Source organism: Dicentrarchus labrax, unplaced genomic scaffold (genome assembly GCF_905237075.1).
Source record: "Dicentrarchus labrax unplaced genomic scaffold, dlabrax2021, whole genome shotgun sequence".
NCBI lineage: Eukaryota > Metazoa > Chordata > Actinopteri > Moronidae > Dicentrarchus > Dicentrarchus labrax.
In genome coordinates this window covers 919,410-946,597 of record NW_026136701.1, presented here as the reverse complement: position 1 = coordinate 946,597, position 27,188 = coordinate 919,410, and the positions used below count along the sequence as shown (strand labels likewise).

At 39.5% G+C, this 27,188-nt stretch overlaps 1 protein-coding gene across 1 annotated transcript in view; it reads right to left on the bottom strand.

Annotated features, from left to right (window-relative positions):
* The window catches only part of cntnap2b (contactin associated protein 2b), a 40,222-nt gene extending 14,903 nt beyond the window's left edge, over positions 1 to 25,319 (bottom strand). The window contains exons 1-17 of the mRNA XM_051411133.1: positions 22,806 to 25,319; positions 13,388 to 13,498; positions 11,735 to 11,928; positions 10,520 to 10,667; positions 9,624 to 9,827; positions 9,296 to 9,480; positions 7,457 to 7,600; positions 6,908 to 7,166; positions 6,650 to 6,799; positions 5,064 to 5,226; positions 4,744 to 4,850; positions 3,376 to 3,495; positions 2,896 to 3,011; positions 2,480 to 2,564; positions 1,846 to 2,002; positions 1,228 to 1,355; positions 953 to 1,123 (exon numbers count right to left, since the gene is read on the bottom strand). Coding sequence (XP_051267093.1) covers positions 953 to 1,123; positions 1,228 to 1,355; positions 1,846 to 2,002; positions 2,480 to 2,564; positions 2,896 to 3,011; positions 3,376 to 3,495; positions 4,744 to 4,850; positions 5,064 to 5,226; positions 6,650 to 6,799; positions 6,908 to 7,166; positions 7,457 to 7,600; positions 9,296 to 9,480; positions 9,624 to 9,827; positions 10,520 to 10,667; positions 11,735 to 11,928; positions 13,388 to 13,498; positions 22,806 to 22,887 — 2,524 coding nt within the window. The 5' untranslated portion in view covers positions 22,888 to 25,319. The remainder of the gene's footprint in view (positions 1 to 952; positions 1,124 to 1,227; positions 1,356 to 1,845; positions 2,003 to 2,479; positions 2,565 to 2,895; positions 3,012 to 3,375; positions 3,496 to 4,743; positions 4,851 to 5,063; positions 5,227 to 6,649; positions 6,800 to 6,907; positions 7,167 to 7,456; positions 7,601 to 9,295; positions 9,481 to 9,623; positions 9,828 to 10,519; positions 10,668 to 11,734; positions 11,929 to 13,387; positions 13,499 to 22,805) is intronic.
* Positions 25,320 to 27,188: the final 1,869 nt, after the last annotated feature.

The window sequence follows — 27,188 nt, the reverse complement described above, 5'->3', positions numbered from 1 at the left end:
TGTTGCCAGTTGGTGGCGCTATCACTATATCTGAATATTGTCATGTAGACGTGTTCAGGGCTCTTATTAAACGTGAAGTTTCATTGAGATTGGACCATGTACACTGAAGTTACGAGGACGTGTTCAGGGTGGGACAGTTACAGAATATGTGAAGTTTAGTGGAGATTGGACATTGTACACTGAAGTTATGAGTACTTCCCTTTTCATGGCGAATCGTGAAGTTCGACTCAACGCCACAGGCACACCGTTTGTTGTACAGTCACAAACAGCACAACTTTTCATCAACGGGTTGTTTTGACTGTACTGACCAATTTTGAAGTTGATCCGATAAATTCCCTGGGAAACCCTAACCCTACCGCTAAAACTAACTGCAGTACAGATTCTCCATTTGGACCCAAACTGCGGCAGTAGTTAAATGACAAATCAACACATTTTGTTATATTTGCTTAAACTTTCACTATATCCTGACAGTAGTACACGAGACAGATAATCTGTGAAAAATCGGTTCCTCAGGATCCTCTAATGAGATTTACAAGAATCCACTGGGCCTGAAAGAAAACAACAAATCAAAGCTGAGAAAGATAGTCTCATTCTTTAATACTAACACTTTGGGTTGGAGGCTTGACTTTGATTTTTGAGTTTCATTCCCAGGTCTCAAAATGTCTGTATTTGGGAACGAGACTCAACAATCAACTATCTTTCTGGGCTCTGACTGGTTGTTTTTGTGCAGACACGGTGGATTCTTGCAAATGCCATTAGAACCCTAGAAGAACCTGTTTTTTTCCCATGTATGTCCCATGACTACTCTCAGGATATAGTGAAAGTTTCAGCAAATAGTTATTTTTATAAAAGTTATCTACTGCGGCTTTAATATCTATCTGCACTGACTGGGTTTTAAAAAGTATTTATAATGCACTCATATTTCCACTAGCAATGATTCATTCAAACCCACCTCTGAGTTCAATGTGAAGGAAGTCAGTGGTTCCCAGGTTCTCCAAAAAGACTCCATGAGTGGAGGAAGTCTTAAAGTAGAAGGAGATGTCAGTGCTTGTTTCTCCTCTGAAGGAGGGGAAGTGGAGGTAGGAGGCGGGACTGCTGAAGGAGGCTGCGTTCCAGTAGTTACCTTCACAAAACAGCAGGACATGAATGGATAAAATACAGTTAATATCTCATAGTCTCTGGTGAAAGATGAATGTGTGAGAGAGACAGAGAGAGAGAGGCACTCACGGTCCCCCTGGCATTTCAGTGGACCTATTGTCAGCTTGGCCTCAGATCCAGCTCTGCTTGTATCACCAACAACAACCTGACTGACTGGCAAATGGTCTTTATACACCAACAGGCCCGCATCCTCCTTCCTGCACATACACCAACAGACAGTCGAGACAAACACCTCTCAGTCAATTCAGGATCATATTACACTAGATACCTAATGGCCATTTAAATCACTGCAAAAACTAAATGAATGTCACCACCCTTTCTCTTGACTTTCATTTGAAATTTTGATGTTTATAATCTCTTTTTTTTTTATAAAATGTACTACTTTACTCTTGGAATATTGTCCCCATTGTCCCAGCTCTGTAATTTTTTTTAAACCTACAATGGCACTAAGTTGCCTTCACAATAGAGCCGCTTTGTAATAAAATGGAAATCATACTTTCTATAATATGGGACCTTTAATTGAACAAATAAACACAGGTGGTCAAAGTTGAACCAGGAAAAAGTACTGCATAATGTGATGGATGTTAAAACGGACAGTCATGGTAATAATTATCATCTGTAGTGAAGGTAAGGACGATAAGTCTGTGTGAATATACAAACTAGTTCAAATAAAGACACTCCACTCACCAGGCACGCAGGTCAGCGTCACAGTTACAGAAGTGTCTGGGGTCAGTACAGTTGTGTTCGATACCACAGGAACACTTCTGTATCCCTGGTCCGGAGCCCCCCCAGTAAGAATGCCTCTCATTGGCTCTTCCTACCCACCAGGTAAACGCGACGCCATCTGGGAGTAAACCAACAGTGTGGAGTCAGTTTTAATTTTACTTTCATTAGATTTCAGACTACATGCTTTAAGGAGACTACCTACAGGATATGTATTCCCCTTATGTTCTATAAAGGAAACTATATCTAAATTACATTCTACAACCCTGTGTTGTAAATGACAATAAAATAACCCTGAATCCTTGAACTATTAGATAATATGTAATGAATTTGGATTGCTAATTAGTTTGTTTGTTTGTTTTGTGCAATATCGCAATGAAGTTTGACAATTGTGTCTTGACGTGATTTATATGCGGTTCTAACATAGTCAGGGATCTATGACAGTTATCATTATTTGATAGTGGACAACCAACAAGGAGCACACACGAATGCCAAAAATGTCCATATAGTGTATAGTAGTAGCAGTATATATACAGTATATAGTCATTTGTACCATAAATAAGGGAGGTGTTGTATTAATGACTGAGGAGTATTTTACCTGGAGTGTTGAGCAGACGAGACATTCTGCAGGCGTAGGCTACATACTGTTCACAGTATTCTGCACTGCTGGTGACTGATAACACCTGGACACGCACGCACGCAAGCACGAATGCACGCACACACACACACACACACACACCCTATATTACATACAGCAAATGTTTCAAATTGCAAATTTTAAGACCAATCAGAAGACATTTTAGGAAGAAAAAATGTTAATTCAGATTATTGGATTTTAAAGACCCACAGAAACCCTGTTGGGTTTTATTTGAGAATTTTATCCCAACATTAACATTAAAAGTACCCTTTTATTACTGTTAGGACCAATACGCAAAAACTGATCTGAACTTTCCACTCTGACCACAACAAGCAATGTGTGCAGCAGATGAACTAGGTCAAAGTAAGTGTGTGTACCTGTTCATCAGTCACATTGTAAGTGATCTGCAGCACTGCCTTGCCCTCCTGGTCTGCACTGGTGACTGATGTCTGAGGAGACAGGTTGTTCTTCAGTGTAGTCCAAACCTTTTCCCCTAAGAGACCAGAAAATATACCGTCAATACAACACATTCCCCAGGAAAGACCCACTAGCACTATACAGCATGTATACGTACAGTATATGTCATACAGAGAAAAAGAGCATGACAAAGGCATGTTTCCATGCCACAGTAGCTACTGTGACATTCACAAACACAATTATGTTCTTGACTGATTTACAGGCAGACATGTGAAGACAGTTGTGGAGTGTAGTGAGCATAGCTGCAAAATATATGTGTTGAAAGTAGAAAGTTTGTGCAACAAACTGGAGCAAGCATTGACAAAAGCTATTCATGGAAATACATTTTTATCTTACCTAGAGTAGCATGAGAAAATGAAACGGATGAAGTGACACCTCACCTGTCATGTCACAGTTCACTCTGAAGGGGGCAAGAGACCCACTGCTGTCAGGGTCGATCCAGTAGCTGCCTGAGCTCTTCCCTTGGTGCTTGTACTCCTCACAGGACTGCTGATACATTGCTACAGAGGACAGACATGACAGCTCAGCAGACACAAAGCATACTGTGTGTGTGTGCTAGGGGTTTCACAAAATAGTTGACAAGTGGACCGTCAAAACCACTAGTTGACACTGTGCACTGCGTGTAGCCTTATCATTCATCTGTAGTTTTAGCATGGTGCAGTAATAAAATCTACAGCAGATATGCAGCTGGGGGTGCTGTAATCATAGTGCATAAGTCATTGTTTCCGCCCAATCGTATCTCAAATTATAACAAATTTCAAGTAAATCTACAAAAGAAAACGCAAATGAATGCTTGTTTACATCCACTACAGTTATGAGATTATTAGGAATTGGTAAGGCAGTAGGTGGCGGCAATTCTGCAGTCAGAAAACCAAAAGAAGAGGGCCCAACAAGATGACGTAATTAAAAGAATGCCAGTGGAAGTGACGTTTCTGTTTCTTTTCATGTATTAATGTAAGTAAGGTTCAATCAGATCTGTGTGGAGTGATCATGGACGTATTATTCATGGAATAACATGGGAGATGACCTAACGAATGAAGGTATACACTTTGTTTTCTACATTATGTTAAATGTACAACAAGGAGTTTTAAACTTGTTATGAAAATATGTCTCAATTAAATACTGATTCCTCTACATGATCTACATAAACAAACAAGACCACCAGCAACAAGATTGACTATTTCTATATAGTTATTCTTAATACCTGCCACTGGGTCAGATTCTATATGAAATCAATAAAAATAGGAAATGGGATATAAATAGGTAGGTTTTTATTAGTGTACAATCACCTGAATATAGGAATTGTGTTTTTGTTATCTTAGAATGAGCTGTTTTTATCTACGGGGGAGTGGGTCCTCTTCTACAGAGTCTGTCATGTTGAACTGCCATGTTTCTACAGTAGCCCAGAACGGACAAAACCAAACACTGGCTCTAGATAAGGCCTGTTGAGTTTCATGGCCATGGTACTTTCTCCTACGTGCTTGGAAGGAGATGTTGAGTTGAGTTGATTGTAATCTCACCGCTAGATGCTACTACATCCTACACACTGGTCCTTCAAATAAAAAGAATTTACAGTATTTAGAGAAGGAACGACTAAAGCTCAGACAAGTTTGCTAGGGCACTTAGTGTAATCAGATTGTGGCTCATTTGTAATTGAGGACGTCTGACCTCCTTGTGTTAATTAATGGGAATTGTCCCTTTTTAAATAAACAAACTTCAAACTTCAATGCCGTGCTGTGATCACTTACAGGTATGGCAGGTAGCTCCAGTGTATCCAGTGCCAGTACAGTTGCAGCTGAACGTATCCCACGTCTGAGAACAGCGACCACCGTGCTCGCAGTGGTTAGGAACACACCTGACATGACACACAGATGAACAGTGAACACAGGGACAACAGACACAGCAGGGACCAGTTTGAAATCCACCTCTGTGGCTCAGAGGTAGAGCGGGTCTTCCACTAATCGGAAGGTTGTTGGTTCGATCTCCAGCTCCTCCCTCTGCACGTTCAAGTATCCTTGAGCAAGATAGTGAACCCCAAAAACCCCATAATTGTGACTGAGTTGTATACCTGTCTACGATGGCACACATATCCAGGCTGACATTTTCAAAGGTTCCAATGAGACCCTGCTCCAAAGCCCTGAGGTCAGCTAGATGGTCGTCTACATGGATCATTTGCATGCATCCCTGGAAGGAGCGCTGAAGTGACCGGGTGTTTGTGTGCAGGAAGTAGCCTAGAGACAAGCGGAGGAGGTCAAAGGTCATTATTAGAGCCACTGGAGAAATACAGAGAGAAATCTTCATTTTCCTCCCTGACTTCAATTATCAAAAATTTAGTGGTTGTTCATATGTTTTTTACACTCAATTTACTCAGTTAACTTATTAATTAGGCTATATTTATATAAATTGTATTTCTCAGCATAAAAGTTTAAATACTGCGTCAAAGCCTGGAATAAAAGTGAAGAAATGCTGAATTCTTTATTTTTATTTCAGGGCCTAATCAGGCTTACTCAAGTTCAGTCATGTATTAAAGGTTTCTTTAATCAATCTACAATAAAAACAATACAAATTGTAACATTGTATGATGAAGCAGCATTGATTGGAGTGTAAAGTAAGAACAACAATTTGGAATTACAGGGAGAACTGTGATTGATCCTTTTTAAAAGATATACATTATATGGGTTACTTAAAGCTGAGGAAGGTATTATCATTTCCATAAGCATTAGAAGCTAAATCTGTGAGTACAGTTTATCACATGGGCATGGACATGTATGTTCTCCAGGAGTAAGGCAGTCAGTTCAGAATTTCACATTTTGGATTTGGGTGAGCCCTTATTCTTACCGTGAGCCAGAGTTAAACCAGGAGTCTGCCCATTCGTTTTTTCGAGTTTTTAGCATCTTTTTACCAAATGACTTGGTAAAATAAAAATAATCTGTTTAAAAGATAATGAACGACATATGGTCATAACTAATTAACAAATTATTTGGATTAGCTAGCTAGTTAGCTAGTGTTTTGCTCTATAAAAAACTGCTAGCTAACTTGCTAGCTAAGAATTGATGTAGATTAGCTAGTTAGTTAGCTAGCATTTGGCTAAAATTTAGCTGGGGTCGGCCCTATGTTCCCACATTTCTAGAACATTTTCAAAATTAGGTCTTGTGTTCCAACATTGGGTTAGGGTTAGGGTTAGGGGTTAGGGAATAGGTTGGGTGTAACTGGCTACCAAATCGGGAGAAAGAGGGATAAAATCTGATACAAATTTATGAAAAAAGAAATGTGGGAACATAGGGCTTAATTTTGGAAAAAAATCTTAGAAATGTGGGAACTGTGGGAAAGCTAGCTAGTTAGCTAACTAACTTAAGATGTGACTATATGTATTTTCTTTTTTTTATCTTTTAACCATCTTCGAAATGTGGTTGTCTTTTCAACATCAACACATATTACCTACTTTAGCCTATGTAAGTTAGCTAGTATAACGTACGTACGTTTATATTCTACAACCAAGAACCTGGTAGATATTTTGTAAGCTCTTTCCAATATTTTGTATCACATCACACAGTCCAGCAGATAACTGGACCGCATGATTCACGGCCTGAAAATAAAAATATCCTGCATTGATAAAATACACACAGTTACTTTGGATGGTTTTTTAATAATCACCTCCAAAGTAGTAGGTTCCCCCGGTCTGGATCTGGATGGGGATGGCTGTTCGGACTGTGGATGCTTCATCTCCATCCACTGTCAGCATAGCATAGTTCTCCAGTGCATTCAAGTGGACACTGTGCCACTGGCCATCATTCAGTCCTGAACCTGCAAGAAAAAACATACTCCAGTCTGTAAACTTTAACAGGATGTTATGTGACAAATAATTGAACTGACTGAAGGTTCCTGAACTCAGGACCAATAGGCTGAGCTCACCTGATGAGATGTCAATGCGTGTGTTCTTCTTCTGTGTCACATTCATGTAGACCGTGATCTTGCCCTCTGTAAGCGCCACCTCCACCCAGCCATCTGCCAGCGCCGTGAACAGCAGCAGCCCGTTGGGGTTCCACGTCCTGAAAGACAGACTGACAGACAGAGTGTCGCTGTCGCTCTGACCCGGCAGCCGCAGGAAGGACGTGGAGTTGAAGAAGACGGAGAATGAGTTGGACTCAGCGCATGAGAATGTCAGGTTACGCTATAATGGGAGAGAGAGAGAGAGAGAGAGAGAGAGAGAGTAGTTAAAATAGAAGATTTCAGTCATGAACTATAGCTGACAATTCAAACCAAGATTTTCTTTGGCAAGAATCTGGTGATATGACATGTATCACGATACAAGGGTTACAATTCAATATATTGCAATACTGTAAGGAAAAGAATTGCCTTAATCTAGTCTAAAGGCAGACAAAGATGAATAAAAACATCGTAAGCCAGGTCTCTAATACTCTCAGACACACACAGACTCAAAGCCAAAAAGAGTTGTCTTACAAAGCTGGAGGTGTCCACCTTCTTCCTGCGGACCAAGTTAGTGATGTTGTCTCCATTGTAGGTGATTCCCTCCATGCAGCCCACAAAGTTCTCTCTACCGCCAGAGCTCGGCTTCACTGATACAGGCAAACCTCCGAAACTGATCTGAGGACAGCAGAGTGGACAACATGGACTAAGTGACATTGATCCTGCTACTATGATGTCTACTTCGCACTGTCTAGGTAAGGTTCAATTTAAGCTGAAATTCTAAATTGCTGTTTGTAGTGGTGTTCATTTTCAATGTATTTTATATCATAACTCACACCACAAGTGGAATTGATGCTTACATTAAAAGTCATATGTAGACATCCTAGTTTTACAAATTACTTAACATGCCTGCCATATAGATATTTACAGTTTATCATTTTATGCAGATTTCTTTAATATCCATATTTTTCTATTTTAACACAAATTGGTGGGCCACTTCTAGAAAAAAAGACATATACAGGAGCCACAAAGAACCCTCCCTAAGTCAGATCCTTTTTGCTCTGTCCCTCAGTTACAGTAGAACAAGCCTCGATCAGAACTTCTGTCAACTTTCTCCTTTCCTCTACTTAGATATGCTACTATGTGCTAAACTCTCTATGTTGAAAAGACAAGAACATATTGAAGATGATTAAAAGATAAAAGCAACATATACCATATGTAGTCACATCTTATATTAGCTGATGTTAGCAAAACTAAAGATTATTATTATTATTAATAATAATAATAATAATAATAATAATAATAATATACTTTATTGTCCTTCACAGGAAATTTGTCGCCGCAGTCTGTACATAGCTATCAGACATACATACATAGATACGAAAAAAACATATGGACACCACGACTTGTCGTGTGCGTAGCACTCACTCACGGCTGTTACCGGGATGCCTTGTTTAGAGACGCTATGGCAGGAGTTCTGTACCTTCTGCCATAGCGACGCACGTTTACAGGCCACGGTCCTGTATCTGTGTCGAGATGGTAGCAGTACGAATAATGAGTTGAGGGGGTGGCTGGGGTCATGTGCTATACTGTGTGCTCTTCGTGTAATGGCTGTATTGTTGAGGTCTGAGAGGTTGGGGGTGGGGAGACCAATGATTTTGGAGGCGTGGTGTGTAATGCGTGTCAGTATGTTCCTATTTGAGGCAGTTAACATGTTGTAGAAGCAGGTTGAACAGTAGAGGATGACAGGTTGGACTATGCTTTTATAGAGTTATAAAAGAAGTTTGGGGGCAACAGAAAGTGCATTGAGTTTGCAGATGGCAGAGAGTCTTTGTGGCAGCGTTTGCGGATGTCACTGGTGTGATGATCGAAGTTCAGTTTATTGTCCAGGGTTAGTCCGAGGTATTTGATGGACTCCACAATCTCCACGGATTCACTGTTGATAATTGTGGGGTTATGGATGAGGTTGTGTGCTGAGCTGTGGATGCTGGAAGTGTTGATGATCAGTTCTTTTGTTTTCTTAACATTGAGTTCTAGATGACTGTTTGATCATGTAAAATACTTAGCTAGTTAACTAGCGTGTCACTGACATTAGTGTTCAGATGTGACTAACTAACGATCAATGTAGATTAGCTAGCTTTGGTATGTTGGGATAAATGTCATTACGTTTTGGACCCGCTCGACCTCTGAGCCACAGCTGCCCCTAAATCTCAGTAAGCAGTAACAAGTGATGTGTTACTGCTTGCCCAGCACACTTCATTAGCAGGTTTATAAAACCAAAATGTGCTTAAAGGTGCTGCTGTGCCACTGTGACTCCAGGAACGAGGCTTAGATGACTAAAATGCCTGACAGCATGAGCCACAGGGAGTCTACCTCATAGTCCAGGTCCAAGTGGTCAAACTCTCCATTGGTCCTGAACTGCTGAGTGTGGTGGTCCAGAGTGAAGTTGACATTCCTTCGGTAACGCTCTATGACAACTGAGTGCCAGTGGTCATCATCCAATAAGCTCCCACTGGTCACAGAGGTGTGACCCTGAATGGAGCCATACTGGTTACTCCCTATACAAGTTACAGAGACATGAACAGGTAAAGGTAGTTAGTTTATCAGTAGATAATACAGTCCCTAGAATTTCAATAGAATAGAAGAGGCTGTCTCTGGAGAACATTTTCCTTGAAACCATACAGACTTTATGAAAGGCTACCTAAGTTGATGCTGAGCTGTAGTCTTGCCCTGCGGAGCTCCAGGGATATGTAGTCTCCCTGCTGTCCCTCTCCATGGAGCAGGACCCCATCTCCAGTTGTGGTTCTGAACTTCAGAAAAATGACATCCTTCACAATCTTCATCTTCTTACTCCTCAAGCGGTAGGAGATAACGCCGTGGCCGTCAAAACTGATCACATCTGCCCCTGGAAGACAAAAAAAGAAATTTCCTTTCTGGCCAATAGAACACACAAGGACCTTCAAATATTGTGGAGGTGCCTGCTTGCCGGACCATATGAAATTAGTTGCTTTGGGACACAAAGAAAAATTCAAATGTATTACAGCAGGATAAACTCCTTGAGATGTATGGTCTTATTTTCAAGGTAGTACCAAATCAAAAACTCACAAGAACTAACTTAAGATACTTTAGGGCGTAGCTACCTTGTGATTGACAAGTCATCCTCAGCGAGTCAGCCAAGCACAACGCACCAAACTCAGATCAAACTACCAAACTAAACAGTGCACCAAACTCAGATCAAACTACCAAACTAAACAGTGCACCAAACTCAGATCAAACAACCAAACTAAACAGTGCTGAATTTTGTTTTCCCATTATACCAAATTGGGACTCTTACACCGGGGTTTGAATCAAACTGTAATTTCTGTGTACCGTTAAAACCAAACTCAATAACTAAAACAGAAAAGAGTGACAACCTTGGGATAGACTATAACAAAAATGAACTATAGAGTCAGTGATAAGTATTTTAACCAGAAGGAGCTCCAAACATAAACTCTTTTTTAACAATTTCCTTAGAGACAATAGGGAACTAAATAGAGGAGCTGATCAGAGCATCTCAGTGAATAGTCAGGTTTCCCTTTGTTGTCCACTTGTACTCACAGTAGGAGCAGCCATAGAGCTCCAGGCGTACTCCAATGCGTCCATCTTTGCTCCAGTCCACTGGGATGAAGCGGATGTAGCGAGCCAGGATGGCGTGCTGCAGCTCATGGCGGACCACACCCTCACTGTTCACGTTCCCATCAAATGTCTGAAACACAAAGAAAATAAACATGCTTCAGGTAGTTCTCCAGTCTATGTAACACCTATCTGTTCAGTTTTCCCAAAAACTTCAGGTACATTTTCAGTAATAAAAAAATTTATATTTTTATTGGTTAAATTCTATATTTTTCATATATATCACATACGCTTAAGATTTTGCAATTGTTTTTTATTACAATTTGAAAATGTTTAATTAACAATTTATTTTATGGGAAAATTCAAAGACAGACTAGAAAATGAGTGTGCCTGATGCTTGGTGCATACCCGATACCAATATGACCAGTACTAAGGAAGGATTAATAGCACTAGCTATATCATTGACACCAATTAAAAAATCTTAATTACACTGAATAAAAAATACAACTTTACAACTCGATTCTGTTGACTCTATTTGCTATTATAAACATATACTTTTGGGCTAGATTACATTATAGAATAAAATAGGTTGACTTCATTAACACAACTTGTAGGGTGACAGTGTATTTTGCTGAATTAAAGAAAAGTCTCCACATGTATTGCAGGGGTACAGAGAAATGATACCAGTATAAGCTCAACTACTGAACCATGGAAAATTTGCTCCAAAGTTTTTGAGTTGAGAAGCTCCAGAAGTGCCTGTGAGGGCTAGCTAGCCAGTGATGCTCACAGGCCGGTCTTGTCCCACAGTCACACAGACAACTGTCACCAACACAGCAACAATGGCAGAGAATTTTCCTACTGCTGTCTTAACATTTCTGACCAGAGAACACACTCCAACACGTTATTTTGCAGTAAAACAATGCGACAAAAACACCAGTGAATCTGGTTCCTTCCATTCGTCAGACTGCCGTTACCCATCTCTCAAGGAAAATGTTAATCTTTGGGAAAATCATGAAAAAGAAAAAAAAAAAAGAAAAAAAACATGAACAATTTGATGATTGTGGGAAGATCTAAAGTTATATCTTAAGGTTTTAAAAGTTATTTACTGACATTTATCCGCAGACATCAGAATCCATCACTGTCTGATGGTTTCAAAGAGTTAACGTAAAAGTTTAGATGAGAATTTAGATTCTTACTCACCCAGATGTTTCCATCCTGTAGGTAAGGCCTCCAGTTTTTCTGTGTGTCACTGTAAAGCAACCGATACTTGCTGGTCCAATCTGAGCTACTGTAGCGACCCTGTGTCACTATGGCGACCACCTGCTTCCTAGAACCCAGGTCCACCTGTAACCACTGGTAACGGTCTGTATCCAAGGGCGACCAACCTCCAGCACCTAGTTTTGTGGGTGTTGTAGGGGTGGACGGGGTGAAAGATGGGAGGAAGGGAAAAGGAGAAAGAGTGGGATATTGCGTTGTGTGTGTACTGTTTCTTTAAAATAGTCCAATGCTGTTTATGGACCCCAGTATGCAGAAATATTAAAAAATACACTAGGCGAAAAATAACACATGGCACTTGGGGTGGCAAATCAGATTTCAGGCTCCCCCTCTGGACACACCCCTGCATTTAATGGTACTTATGGTGTCTTCTTCAATGTAAGCCAATAACCATTCTGTACTATATATTAAGCATTAAATAAAATATGTAATATCAGATGGAAATAGGCTCAAAGCTGCTACTTTAGAAAGGGTTTCAAATACAATGTTTGCTCATGGTAAGAAATTACTAACATTCATTACATGGTGTTCTTTGTAGTTTTACTTTACAACCAACTAGGGCCACTCACATGGTCCTGATTTGATTCCATTTCTGATTTGATTTGATTCGATTCAGTATGGATTCAATTAGGGATATTTCAGTTACAGTACCAATTTTGTTTGGATATGAAAGAGATTCTCAAAGAATGAATGCTGTAAATTGCATCAGGAAACCTCTGACTGGATGTATTATTCAAAATATTCGGGGTTCACAGGCAATAGTCATAAGTCAGATGATCTGAACTACATTGTAAATAGACTGACGGAGAATTATTAATTAAATGTTTTATTATAAATAATAATACTCTTGACATTTAAGGTTGAATTTATGTCCCTTAATAATGTATGGTTCAAGTACTGCAATCTGCTACATTACTGACAAACTATAGCTGGCTAGCTATTTCGTTAAGTTAAATTTACATGAACTAAAAAACTTCCACAGCCTTTTTTTCCATTCAAAGTTGTCTATGAAGGTTTTAGGTACTTGCTGCCAAAAATGTTTTGCTCTCTTGTTGACAAATGGAAACTTGACATAACTCACCTTGTCCCTAATTTGTCGTGTTAACCCTATAAATACGGTGATTCTCCCTAAATTGCTATACCTCTTCCAGCATATTCCAATTTTTATAGTAAAGTATTTTTTCCTTCAACTCAATGTTATGTTATATCAGCAAACCTACTGACAAATGCTGGTACAGTTGGTTTGCATAAAATCAAACCAGATTAAGTTTGTACAGTGGACCGACAAAACTGGACACCGACCAAACCCTAGTAAGGACCTCTATACAATGGAATGAATGCTGAAAAACCTGCACTCATACCAAGAAGAATATGAACACTGATCATGAAGTAAAGGACCCTCCTTTTGCTATTTGCATATCAGAGGAAATACATCACCAACTACAATTTTCATTCCATGCAACGGCTACTGGTATGCAGTGATACAAGAGAATACAAACCAACAAAATGTACAATATGAACTCATGTGCATACATAATAGCAGGAACCTCAACAGTACTTTTCATTATAAAGACATACCTTGTTTCCGATTGAGTTTGGCGTAACCAGCTCCATACGCCCGGCCATACACCGATGAACTGGTGAATGAGCTGTACGGGAGAGGAGTAGCCAAGCTGTCCTCACACTTCCCTGAACCAGAGAGAGAAAACACAGACAAAGCACTGTAAAACCTGATGAGTAAGTTCAACTCAAACAGTTGGAGGAAACCTTGATTTAGGTAGAAGTTAGAAGATACAATAAAAACAATTCATCATTAATTTATTATCAAAATGGTAGCCAATTATTTTTTATGTATTTTTGTTTAACTACACATTAAGAAATTAAATATAAATTAAAACTGTAAAATCCTAAGCTATACAATGTCTTCAAGAAAATGAGTCAATGGAATAAACAGGAATTATATCACAAAACTTGAAATACTGCACACATTTGAGTGCACTCAAAACAACTATGTTGCTTCAACAAGTTTTTTTGAGGATTATGTTATACTAACTTACTTATTTTGTAAGATGTGTTGTCAGGTTTTACAGCGGGAACTGAGCTCCTCATCAGTGATTAAGGGATCCCCTGACTTTTGCTCTAGCATTACCATTAGGCCAAAGCACCGTATTGAATACTCCAATACTAAATATATTGTTGGCTGTTGTGTTAGCAATAGTGATGCCAGTTTGGTTTGGTTAGAACAAAGTTCTGAAATTTTAAATGATCTATCTTTGTTCACTACATGTCAGTCTTTCTTACCATCAGGTGTGTAAAATCTATAGGTTATGAACTTCTTTTCAAATATTCAATGATTCAGGTAATTATTGGTTCTCGTATCGGCAAAAGAAATCCATATTATGCTAGACATTTCATATTTCAATAGGTCAATGGAAAAAGAGAAACAACAAAGAAAAACAAAACACTTAGATCAATCAATAATGAATAACTTTCCAATTGGAGCCCAAAGGAGAGTGTTTTTTCTTTACAGTGTGCAGTGCTGGGTAGCATGGAAGTATAGTCCTATATAAAGTACAATAGTATGTTTTCAGTGAAATTTGTTCACACTGCACACATTCATATTGTACCAATCCCATTGTGCATTTTATTGTATTGTATGAGCTGCATTGGTAATTAGCATTAGTAATTCAACAACTTCTAAACCTGTGGTTATCAACCTTTTTCCTTAAGGGACCCCTTCTCTATTATTCATAAACTGTTGACCCCTGACTCAGTGACATATTTTATGGATATTTCATATTATACTCAAAACTGTACAAAGAACCCAAATAGTGAATTCAGTAACTACAGGAAGCTTGCATAAAACAAGTGATTTAGATTAATTTTGAGCAGATTTTCTGTTTAGAAAACTTTTTATACAATTCTCATTCTGTGTTGTGGATTTTTTTTTTTTAAAGGCTTCTTTTTGTCAAATTTAGTGTTTTCTTCTCATTGTTCTGATTGTTGGGAACCACTGTTCTATACCTCTGAAATAAAAGTAAATAACACAGACTTTAAAATGAGGATGAGGAACAGCTGTGGTCAAAGAGGCTGTGCTTTTACAAACACTGATATATTAAAGTAATTCTTTACCAGAAAGGTTATTCTAACGCTTATGAAATTACGTGCATGTCACTTATGTAACTGTCACAAGTTGATAAAGCCAAAATACCCTAAAAATAATCTTTAAAATCACTTTAACAGCCTGTCACTAAAAAATATATTTTAAAAACAAAGTTTTGTTTTTTATCAACGGTTTGGACATAATGCAGATAACATTGCTTTTTCAACCTTATAATGGGACATATTCCCAGCATAAGGCTGCCCGATTGTATAGGTTAGTCTTTGTTTGTGACACATTCATCAGAATTGATATGAGACACAGTTTGGGTGGGGGAGGGAGTGGCAGCTCTGCATTTGTATTTGTGTGTGTGTGTGTGTGTGTGTGTGTGTGTGTGTGTGTGTGTGTGTGTGTGTGTGGTGTGGTGTGTATGTGTGTGTGTGTGTGTGTGTGTGTGTGTGTGTGTGTGGTGTGGTGTGTGTGTGTGTGTGTGTGTGTGTGTGTGTGTGTGTGTGTGGTGTGGTGTGTATGTGTGTGTGTGTGTGTGTGTGTGTGTGTGTGTGTGTGTGACAGGTGCAGGGCATGGTAATGAGCTCCCTCATATGCATTACAAAACAACAAGCCAAGCATGTATTAATCAGTTCAAAGGAACAAGAAAGAGATGATCTGCTCAACGGAGAACATGGAAAATGACCTCAGCACTCCACTGACAGCTTATCCTACTGAGAAATATCCTTGTTATTCATTTATGTGTTTTTTGATCATTTGAACAAGATTACATTTGATCATGACGTTTTTGAATATGGTAAATGGTAAATGGACCTGTATTTTTATAGCGCCTTTCTAGTCTTCCGACCACTTCCAAGCACTTTTACACTAAGCATTCATACACATTCACACACAGCAGTCAAGGTAGTCACTGAGTGTGGATATCTGGGGTCAGGATATTTAGGGATTGAGCCAGCGACCGCTAGGTCCCGCCTTCAACTGCATATTTGGCATCCATTTTCCAGCAGACTGACCAGATCTAGCTGAAATTCTGTCAGAAATGTATTGGGATGATGACGATGACATCGTGTGAATCTTAAGAATTTTGCCATGGCGACCGGCCGAAAATCAGCTTTTGTGTTAACATTTGATGTTTTTTTGGGGGGGCTAAACATTAGGCCTGTAGCGACGCGTCAACGTCAAAATTACGTCGACGTCATATTCAATGCGTCAACACTTCGCCACAGCTCGCCACACACACGTGGGAGACCAAAACATTGCAGAATGGAGGACGAAACAGCAACCTCCTCACAGAATTCCCAACAAAGCCCTGCAAAAAGTCCCAATAAAAGCCCCAATAAAAGAAAAAGTCATAAAAAAACAGCTCGCCCTAAATCATCCAAGTATAAGGGACTACTTCAAATTTAGTCCCAAACGTAAAAGTGTCGCTCTTTGCCAAATGGAGTTGGCATACCACACCAGTACAACAGCAATGTGGGAGCGTCTGAAACGGAGGCAGCCCATCACTCATGAAGGAGACCATAACAATTAAGTACTAACGTTAAATTAATTTCATGTTTGTGTAGTGTGTTGTGTAGCTTGAGCTCTGCGCACTTCGGTGGTGCTAGCTAACTATTTTAGCTCTCCGTGCAGTTTGTTCGTGCTAGATTAGTAGCTAATGTTAACGTTAGTTAGCTACTGGCGCCTAGACAGCTGTGTTTAGCTAACGTTAGTTATCATCTAATGTTGGCTTGAATGGTAGCTAGCTTACGGCTGCAGAACACAGCTATCCATAGTAGCTAACATTAGCTAATGTGAACTTTAGCTACTAACCTAGCACGAACAAACTGCACAGAGAGCTAAGATGCGTAGGTTAGCCTAGCACCACCAAAGTGCACAGCTGCTAGATCTAGCTAACGGTAGCAAGCAAATTAAAGTAGCTTTTAACGTTATCTGTCTCACAGAAAAATAATCGTTAGATTAATCGTCCAATTAGTCGTTAGATTAGTCGACTAATCGGTAAAATAATCGCAAAATTAATCGTTTAATAAATATTCGTTTACCTCCAGCTCTACTAAACATGCACAAAAAATCATGAAACTTTGCACAAAATTCAGTCGCAGCGAAGGCTAAGGTATTTTCTTGGTCCTGCAGATGGGCGTCGCATAATGGCTTAGCCACACCCCCCAAAATCAGCCCCCAGGACACGTACGACTAACATGTACGAAAATTGGTACGCATGTGTATCATGATGGGACAAGCAAAAAATCCTCTTGGACCCATAACCCAAACCCAACAGGTAATCGGCCATTTTGAATTTTGTGTTTATTGTTGGCAAATTTTTCGCCTTGTATTTGAACGAACAAACTCCTATCTTCTCAAATCTGCTTCAAAATTGATCAGTACAGTTACAAAATGCTGCTGATTACAAGTTGAGCTATTTGTGACTGTACATTGAAGGGTGTGTCTGTGGCATGCCGTCAAAGTTGGCCAGGTTGAATCGAATGTCAAACTGTGATGCCATTTCCAGCATTTCAGGGCTTCCGTTTTAATTAACTCCTCCAACGGATTTTATCGGATCGACTTCAAATTTGATCACCGCAATCTAGACACGTTGGTGATCAAAAGTTAATCAAATATTTACTGTGCGTCAAACGGTGTATCCGTGGTGTGGCGCTGAATTTCCACGTTTCACAGTGAAGAGACTTACTATGAACACATAAGTCCTTTGCACAGTCTCCCTTGGCTTCTGGTGATGAGCTTGGGCATGGGGTCTCAGCATGGTGTGGCCCAATGCTGCTTGCAGCTTTAATTTGAGCTTTAATCTTTCGTCAAAAAAATATTTTGTTTATTGCCAGTTCAGGTGGATTGTACCGTGTTGTGGATCAAGGTAGCATGTCGAGGTAAAAACATTTTCTGCCACACCATCTGTTTTAGTGCAGATGGCATTGCCCAATGTCCTGATGATGTTTCATTACAGAAGTGAGGCTGTGTCACCTAGATTGTGTGTAAAAGAGGATCTAGTACTAAGGTCAAAATTTTCAGTTTCTAACAATGTTCCCTCTAATGTCTTCGCTTGTTCTGTCTTGCCAAGTCTACAGAACCACTCTCTGCAGTTAACAGAGACTTTAAGCTTTACACTAAACAATTCTTGAAAGAATGAGGGAAACTTCTTCAGGACTACTGGGAAACAACACAATCTAGTAGTAGTAGTAGTAGTAGTAGTAGTAGAGAAACATTGTGCATTTTCTTGCTGAATAGACACATTAAGGGGCGGCTGTGGCTCAGAGGTAGAGCAGGTCATCCACTAATCAGAAGGCTGGAGGTCCGATCCCCGGCTCCTCTCGCTGCATGTCCAAGTATCCTTGAGCAAGACACTGAACCCCAAATTGCTCCCGATGCTCTGCAGCGGTGTGTGAGTGTGTATGAATAATTAGTTGGTACCTTGCATGGCAGCCACTGTCATCAGTGTATGAACGTGTGTGAATGGGGTGAGTGTGGCATGTAGTGTACAGCGCATTGAGTGGTCAAAAGACTAGAAAGGCGCTATATAAGTACATTTACCATTAATGACATAACTGACTGCACTCATTGTTTCCCATTTAAGTAGTTGTTAGCACCCAAAGGACAGTCCAGTGAGAGCTGCAGAGAAGCTGAGTTTCTTAAAACAAAAGCCAGCTGTGAAACTAAGCTGTAAGCAGAACAGATAAAGGGAAGATTTAAATAAGGTGTAGGATGAAAATGGTTCTGGAACCATTTCTGATTACATTCAATTTGTAAATCAAAATAAAAGAATTCTTTCCACAACATGCACCTATTAACATTCTAGGATACTGAACTTTCTACAACCAGAAACTCAAAAAAACTTAAGTAAATATGCCCTTTGACCTCTGAGAGGGAAGTCAGTGTAAATGGTAAATGGTAAATGGACCTGTACTTGTATAGTGCTTTTCTAGTCTTCCGACCACTCAAAGCGCTTTTACATTACGTGCCACATTCACCCTTTCACACACATTCACACACCGATGCACAGCATCGGGAGCAATTCTGGGTTCAGTATCTTGCTCAAGGATACTTCGATATGTAAGGAACCATCATAGATCATGTATAGGGTTAACTTACTAGAAACATCTTCAGGTTGCAGCAGGTTCGATTCCTGGCTCCTCTTACTGCATGTCAAAGTACCCTTGAGCAAGATACTGAACCCAAAATAGCTCCTGAGGCTACGCATCGGTTTGTGAGTGTAAATGAATGATTAGTTTCTGTTCTGATGAGCAGTTGGCACCATCAGTGTATGAATGTGTGTGGGTGGGTGAGGGTGGCATATAGTGTATAACACATTGAGTGGTTGAAAGACTAGAAAGGCGCTGTATAACTACAGTCCATTTACCATGTGTAGCCCATGTCAACATACATAAATGCACACTATGCAACTTGCATATTGCCAACATGAAGGGCCCTGTCCAGAATCAAACCAGAAAGGTCGCAGTTACATCCATAATGGTCTTTATTTCTTGGAAGTTGGAGTCACAGTGAGTGGCAGCAGGACATCGACAGAAGAAGAAAGCAGCCACCATTAGGGCTGTCAATATGAAGGCATAGTAGGAAGCACAGCAGTAAAATGTTTAATCTCAGTACCTGCTTGTACTAAGTCTCACATCCTCCTCCTGCCTCCTGGGTCTGTGACCCTGTCAACTGACAACCTAATTTAGCTGAAAGTTGCTAGTTAACAGGGTCACACCGAAACACTGTCGGGCCGTGGGATAATTACTGGCCCAGTCGGCGTTTGTTTCCGCAACTTTCTCCTGTGTGGTGTTATAATCCTGGGCTGTGAATTGAGGGATACTGAGTAGCACAGCATTTCAGAAGGTTGTCAGCACCTCTGCTGTGTCTCTTTAGCCTCACATCTATCTATCTATCTATACTGAACATGACATGTTGATGTGATGTCACATGCGGTTGTGGCAGTGGCTTATTTCCATCAGTCTTTTCAATATGCCAACCTTTACACAAAGTGCACAACTTGTGTATTGCACATAAAACAGGTGGATAGAAAGACACCAAGCAAGAAATTGTACCTTCCAAAAATTCCAAAACTGCATCCCGCATAAAACAGAATTAAGAAGTAAGGCTTGCGGTGTGAACGTAGCCAATGTTCACCTGGATAATCTAGGCTAAACACGTCAAGAGCCTGTCAGTGTACTGTACACACAGAGATTGAATTGATGTCAAGCTACTTATCTGACTCTGTTACTTTTATGTTATGGGTGGGACCACGGTCTCTTATTTTTAGCCACCACTGGGTTATCTGTCTCATATTATCACTGTAATGACTCTGTGTATTATTCTGATATTCAAGAGTGTCTCCTGTGCACAAACGTATGGGCATGGGGGTGCAAATGACAGTGTGCAATGGTTAAAAAGTTACATTTTGAAGCAAACAATATTACCTTTTTAAGCTTATGAACCACTCCAAATTGGGCTTCCTATATTTTAGGGCATTGAATTAGCTTACAATTCCCATAATGCAACTTAAGTGCCTGTTAAATGAATACAATTTTACGATATGGGAGCAATAAAGTTAAATATTATCTTAGTTTATCTTGAAGGCCCACATCTTTCAAACTCCACACTTGCTGTTTGTAACTTTCTGGTCAAAATGTAAAGTTTCTAGCCTCTTTCAGACATAAGAAAGCTCCCTCCAAAACAGCTGAGTAAACTGACCTTAATGTGTAAAATTGGTGCAGTATCCCTTTAAAGGTCCAGTGTGTAGGATTTAGTGGCATCTAACAGATCGTGATTTCCTCACTTTACCGCCACCTTCCAAGCATGACAGAGACACTACGGTGGCCGCAAAACATACAAACAAAGTGAATACTCCTCCTAAATGTTACACACTGGACCTTCAACAATAAAAAATGTTTTATTTAAGGTAGCATTTCTAAGCAAAATAAAGAAATGGGACTCAGGCTGGCCAAAAAAGAGGAAACTATTGTGCTCTCATCTTTACAGAGACCTGCTCCATCAACATCCCAGATCAAGCAGTTGACGAGTGGACCTTGTTACAAGCCAACAGAGTGCAGGAGAGACTGTGTTTACATCGATGATGCTTCGTGCTCAGAAACACTATTTCTTTTTATGTGAAGACGAAACCTTAGTATCGCCACTGGGTTGTTGCTGCTGTTTACATTTAACCAGATGCAAATTCAAAAGATGACCTGCAGAATTATTTCCTGGGTGTATACGTGTATTTTTGTCATTTTCTATGTTATTCGCTACATTTAATTATCTTATGTGTGTAGCATGAAGGGATGGCAAACTTTCATTTTGTTGTACAACCTTGTGTTGTTTAATGATAAATAAATTTTCTTAAATCCATGATTATACTGATTATTAACTATTTTATACTGTTGAGAAACGTTCAGTAGACATTTTTCCATATTTTCTTACAGTCCTATAATTAGAAGTGCTGGATGTGGGGGTTAAAAGGTGTCATCAAACAAGGTTCCTTCTACTTTGGGTTACATTTGTGGAGCACCCAGTAGGTCAGTATGGATTGGTGAGCAGATTTCATATTATTCCCTCTGTACAACTGAAACTGATATGTTGTTGCTACCCTGGCTGCACAAAGTTGAACTCTGAACTATGTACTTTCTAGTGCTACATTTGCTGACTCTGCACTTCATCAATACATCAGTATACTCCTTCACAAACATTAAAACAATGAGATGCGTGTCATTTTTATGATACTATGGAATCCCATTTGTGCCAATGTGATGGGAAAAAAAGATTCTGTAGTCATATATATATGAGAAACGTTCTCCAAAGTATGACTTAGCATGTCAAAATAAAGGCATATGCTGTGTCACTTCTATGTCGTACACCTATGCACACTACGTACTTATTTGCGTAGTGCAGTCATTTCAGCAGCACAGTCTCAAATTGATGTACGTGCTGGAAATGACGATCACAACATTTAACCGCGTAACATTCTTCTACAGCGATTTTTAGTCAAATGTTTCATGCAAGGCGGAAATTACACCATCTAAGCCGATGACCTGTACTCCTCCTACTCCCTTTAAAATATAATGGTATGTTCTGGTGATACCTTCCCTTCTGCTACATAGCAGACGAGCACTGAGGGTGAGAAGTGTTTAGCGTTCTATGAGTGCACCACCCAGGTACTTGCAGTGCACTGCATTTTGCCACACTCAACATTTTGAACGCACTTAATATGTACTGAAAATAGCTGGTTTAAGTATGGAAGTATTCAAACTGAGACACAGCACTATTATCTTACAATAATGACTTACTATTTGAAAATAATGTCTTAATAAAAACTCAAACTATATTATTACCCAAAATACTAAATCCAAATTTTGAGATGGTTTCTCATTATTTTGAGAAAGTGATGTAATGACTTACTGAATCTTTTTTCCCCCTCAAATTGGCAGAAATGGGCTTCCATATAATACTGCATGATCCACAGCCCTGATGATTATGCTGGTGGTTTGGCCATGCTAACTAAGAGTCCACACACACACACACACACACACACTCACTCACTTGTTTGGCTGCATTCCCTCGCCCCTTCCCTAACCTTAAACCATCACACCTAAGTGCCTAACCGCTAAACAACTTAAACCTGTGGGGTCCAGCATTTTGGCCCCCACATAGCTGTCAGACCACACAAGCATAGTGGGCTCTGGCTCCCTGTTTATGGGCCCCACAAAAACTGTACAACAACATCCGTGACTGCACAGAGAGCTGCGCTGGCCCCAGCAAGAGCTCACCACCAAATTAGCCACGGTAGCTAATGTGTGTGTGTGTGTGTTGTGTGTTGTGTGTGTGTGTGTGTGTGTGTGTGTGTGTGTGTGTGTGTGTGTGTGTGTGTGTTAGCCTACTTACGGGATACTGAGGATGCAGCTCTGGAGGTGCTGATGATGCTACACAGAACTGGCAGCAGGAGGAAGACGGTCGGATAATACATCTTCACAAAAAACACACTCAGTCAAAGAGACGAACCGAGACAGGGGAGGGGGTTTAGGTGGGTCTCGGTGCGGTGTTCCCTCCGCCGGACTGTCTCTTGTTCCGCTGATACACAGCCGAGACGCTGCTTTCTTTTCTTAGCCGTGAAAGCAAAAAGCAATGGCTGTCCCGTCCTTTAGCTGCTCCCTGTGCGTATTGTCTTCTCCTGCTTTTCCTCTCTTATGAACCGGCCAAGTGGCACTCTAGCAGCAGGCTTTGACCGACGACCTCCGGAACTAGCCTGTGAACAGAACGCGGTCGAGCTGCGGGCCGGGCCTCGAGATCCAGGTGCATGGTCAGACAAACGGACGGGAGCTGTCCAGCCGCTGAACTGCCTCATCAATACACCCCCGCTCTCTGGCGCATTTGGTACGGTCCGCACAACAATACAGGGCTCCCTGAAATGAGGAGGGGGCAGAGAGTAGCGGGAGGGTCTTCAAGAGCCCCCCTGAGGGAACACAGGAGAAAGGATAAAAAACACAAAGCCCGGTGTTCGACAGAAGTGGTATATAAAAGGTCTGGGGAAATAACCGGTTGAGTACGTTTTTAAAATAGAGAGTAACGTTAGATGTGAAGACTACAGATAGTTGTTTTCGTTCAGGCCTGGTTTGTCCGTTCTGGGCTACTGTTGAAACATGGTGGTTCAACATGGCGGATTTTGTAGATACAGAGGGAGCGGGGCCTCTGTAGTGGCTCATTCTAAGGTAACAAATTCACAATGCTTCTTATTTTGAGGTGATTGTACACTAATAAAAACATACCTATCAATATTTTATCCATGGGCGGCTGTGGCTCAGAGGGTGAGTAGGTCATCGATCCCCAATTTGGCAAGATAGTCTTAGAACATATGGAACCCCAGAGCCTATTATTCAACACTTATAGAAGAAAACAAGAACAACCCCAGGTTCCTCTTCAGCACTGTAGCCACGCTGACAGAGACACAGCTCTATTGAGCCACATATCCCCACAACCCTTAAATAGCAACGACTTTATGACCTCCTTTTATAATAAAATTATTACTATTAGAGAGAAACTTCATCACCAAATGCCCTCAACAGGTATCACTGGCTCTCCAAGTTCAGGGACTTTAAAATATAGATATAGATATAGATATATATTTAGACTATCTGCTATCGATCTTCATCAATTAACTTCAATCGAAGCCATCAACCTGTCCCAACTAGACTGCTTAAAGAAGTCGTACCCTTAATTGGCACTTCTTTACTGGATATGATTAATCTTTCTTTATTATCAGGATATGTACCACAGTCCTTTAAAGTAGCTGTAATTAAACCCCTTCTTAAAAAGTCCACTCTTGACCCAGGGGTTTTAGCCAACTATAGACCGATTTCTAACCTCCCCTTCCTCTCTAAGATTCTGGAGAAAGTAGTCGCCAAAGAGTTGTGTGACTTTCTACATAACAATAGTTTATTTGAGGATTTTCAGTCAGGATTTAGAGTTCATCATAGCACAGAGACAGCTCTGGTTAAAGTTAATAATGACCTTCTGATTGCTTCTGACAATGGACTTGTCTCTGAAATCGTTCTCAGTTTGTACATGTTAACGATGAATCCTCTATAAACACTCAAGTTAGTCATGGAGTTCCACAAGGTTCTGTGCTTGGACCAAGTCTATTAACTTTATATATGCTTCATTCTTCAGGCAACATTATTAGGAATCATTCTGCAAGATAGGTGTTGCCAGAGTAGGTCATAAGTAGGAGGCAGACTCAGGACGTTGTGGTTTAATTCCCCTTTTGTGGGCATTTATTCAAGTGCTTCCATAAATGTGAAAAGCAACAAAAAAACTAAAGATATTTACAGAAAACTGAGGAAAAATCAACTCATACTGGAATCAAATTAACGGAGCTTGTCCAAGCTGCAATCTCTCTCTCCTTCTCGGTTCCCCAAGATAACTGATCTTTATACATTCTTACCTGTCTCAAGACTAGACCTGGATTAAATCATCCTCACTTCAGGTGGTATTAGTTATAGATATATTTTATCAAGACACATGCTTCACCAAACATCATTACTCACAACACAATTCAAATTTCCTATGGCGCTTGAATACAACACCAACTCAATATTGCCCACCATTCATAAACTGAGAACGAGTGGTCGGAATATGATAATAAGTAAGATAATTATAAAGCATGAGGAACTAACTATGTATGATGTATCGCTTTACTTGGGAATGCACAGAGTAACTAATTGTTATGTCCCAAAAATGGCTTGTATACAATAAGTCAAAAAACACAACCATTAAAAAAAAAAATAGGATTACTTGAAATATAATGTATTTTAAGTAATATATAATAATTATATAATAGTAGTATATATTATTAGTAATATTAGTAAGTGGTTTGCTCAACCTACATAAAATAATTTGCACTGAGTTAAAAAATACAGGTTAAACTGAATACATTTTTAACATTAAGTAAATGTCAAATATTTTGTGTGATTGATTACTTAATTTTTTTTAAGTTAAACCAATATTTTACTTTTTCAGTGCAGTCTGTGAAAAAGAACCAAGAAAACAACAAGGATTACATTCAAATAAGCAGGAATAACAGGAAATGACAGGAAAAGAGGGAACTGAAAAAAAACGTTCCTGAATAAATTTGTGTCTATATGTATGTCTATAAATAAATAAATATACTTTAACAAACTGAGAAAGACAGAAAATGGTAAGGATCAGCCTGACGTTCTAAACATGCGGGGCTTAGCCCAGTCCTAGGGGGGTCCAAAGTAGTGATTCCTAACATTTTCCCTGAAGGTACTCCTTTTCTTTCATTGAATAAATTGATGTCCCCTGACCAAGTGACATATTTTATGAATATTTCATATTATATTCAATACACAGCAATAACAGTACAGAATAACTGATAAATTGCACAGTGAACCCAAACAGTGAACAGAATAACTGCAGGTGGTTTGCGTAAAATGAGTAATTTCTATGAATTTTGATCAAATTATTTCCTGTGAATACTGATCAGAGATTTTGTTTTTATATTTTTAGGAACTTTTTATACAGTTCTCTGTCTGTATTATCTATTGTTTTCATTTATAACAATCACATAGAGTTAATAATCTTCTTTTTTTTTTAAATGTCAGTGTTTTCTTCTTCCAGACTTTTCTAATTCAGCACGAGGCTGTTTAGTAAGAGAGTGAAGGCTAATTACACCCCTTAAAATCAAGAAGGCCTCACGCTCCCCTGTGAAGCTTTAGCGACGCCTAGTGGGGGGTCTCCACCAGTCTTCATCATTCTGAAACCAGAACACAACAAATATTGAAAGTGATTAAAATTAAAAATAAAAAGAGAAAACACATAACATAGGCTGAGTAGGAACAGTGTAAGCAGCATTATTGATCTTGAAACCTATTTTAGTCAAACTATGTTTAGAGTCTAGAGTTCACAAAATTAATGTTTAACTAACAAATCTGACAAACGTGAACCCTGCCATAATAACCTGATCTAATTCTAATATCCAAGGCTACGTTGACACTGCAAGCTTTAGAAATTCTGATTTATAGCTTAGATCAGATTTCTTTTGTTTGTTTGTTCACATTATTTGTTAATTGTGGTCCATATCAGATTCCAGGTCCCAGTTCTCCCACACTTGATGAATATCTAGACTGACAAAAAAGTCCCTTTAATTCAGTTATTACTGTTCACAATGAGGTCACTTTGCAAAATATCAGGCCTGTGTCTAAAAGGGTCCCATATCAGAATTGAAAAGATCAGATTCCATGTGATTTATGCTGTTCAGACTGAACTGAGTCACATACTGTATAAACTAAAAAAATCTAATTTGGGCCACTTTTGACAGCTTCAGACTCCAGATCTAATTTCACGCTGCAAAAACATTGTGGCACCAGACCAGACCACTCCATATTTTGTCTTTTACTTCTCCCTTTCTTCTCTCTTTTCACTCCTCAAAGCTGACTTTCTTTAATTTAATTTCAGACACAAAGCTGACGTTCTTTTAAAAGACTAAAAGATTGGAGAAAAAAATTGAAAACATTCAGTGCTGGAGCACAAGAAGCCAACCCCCTCCCCCTCTCCATCCCTGGTCAGTATGTTAATTCACAGATGTTTAGAACTAATTATTAAATAATTATTCTTTCATTAATAGTAACTCATATAAACTCATCTAAACTAACTACCTTGACTGAATAATTTAAGAATATTGTGTGAACACTTTCAAAAATCTATTAAAAAAACGAGATGTGTATAGTAGTTTTCTAGCACACCGTAAAA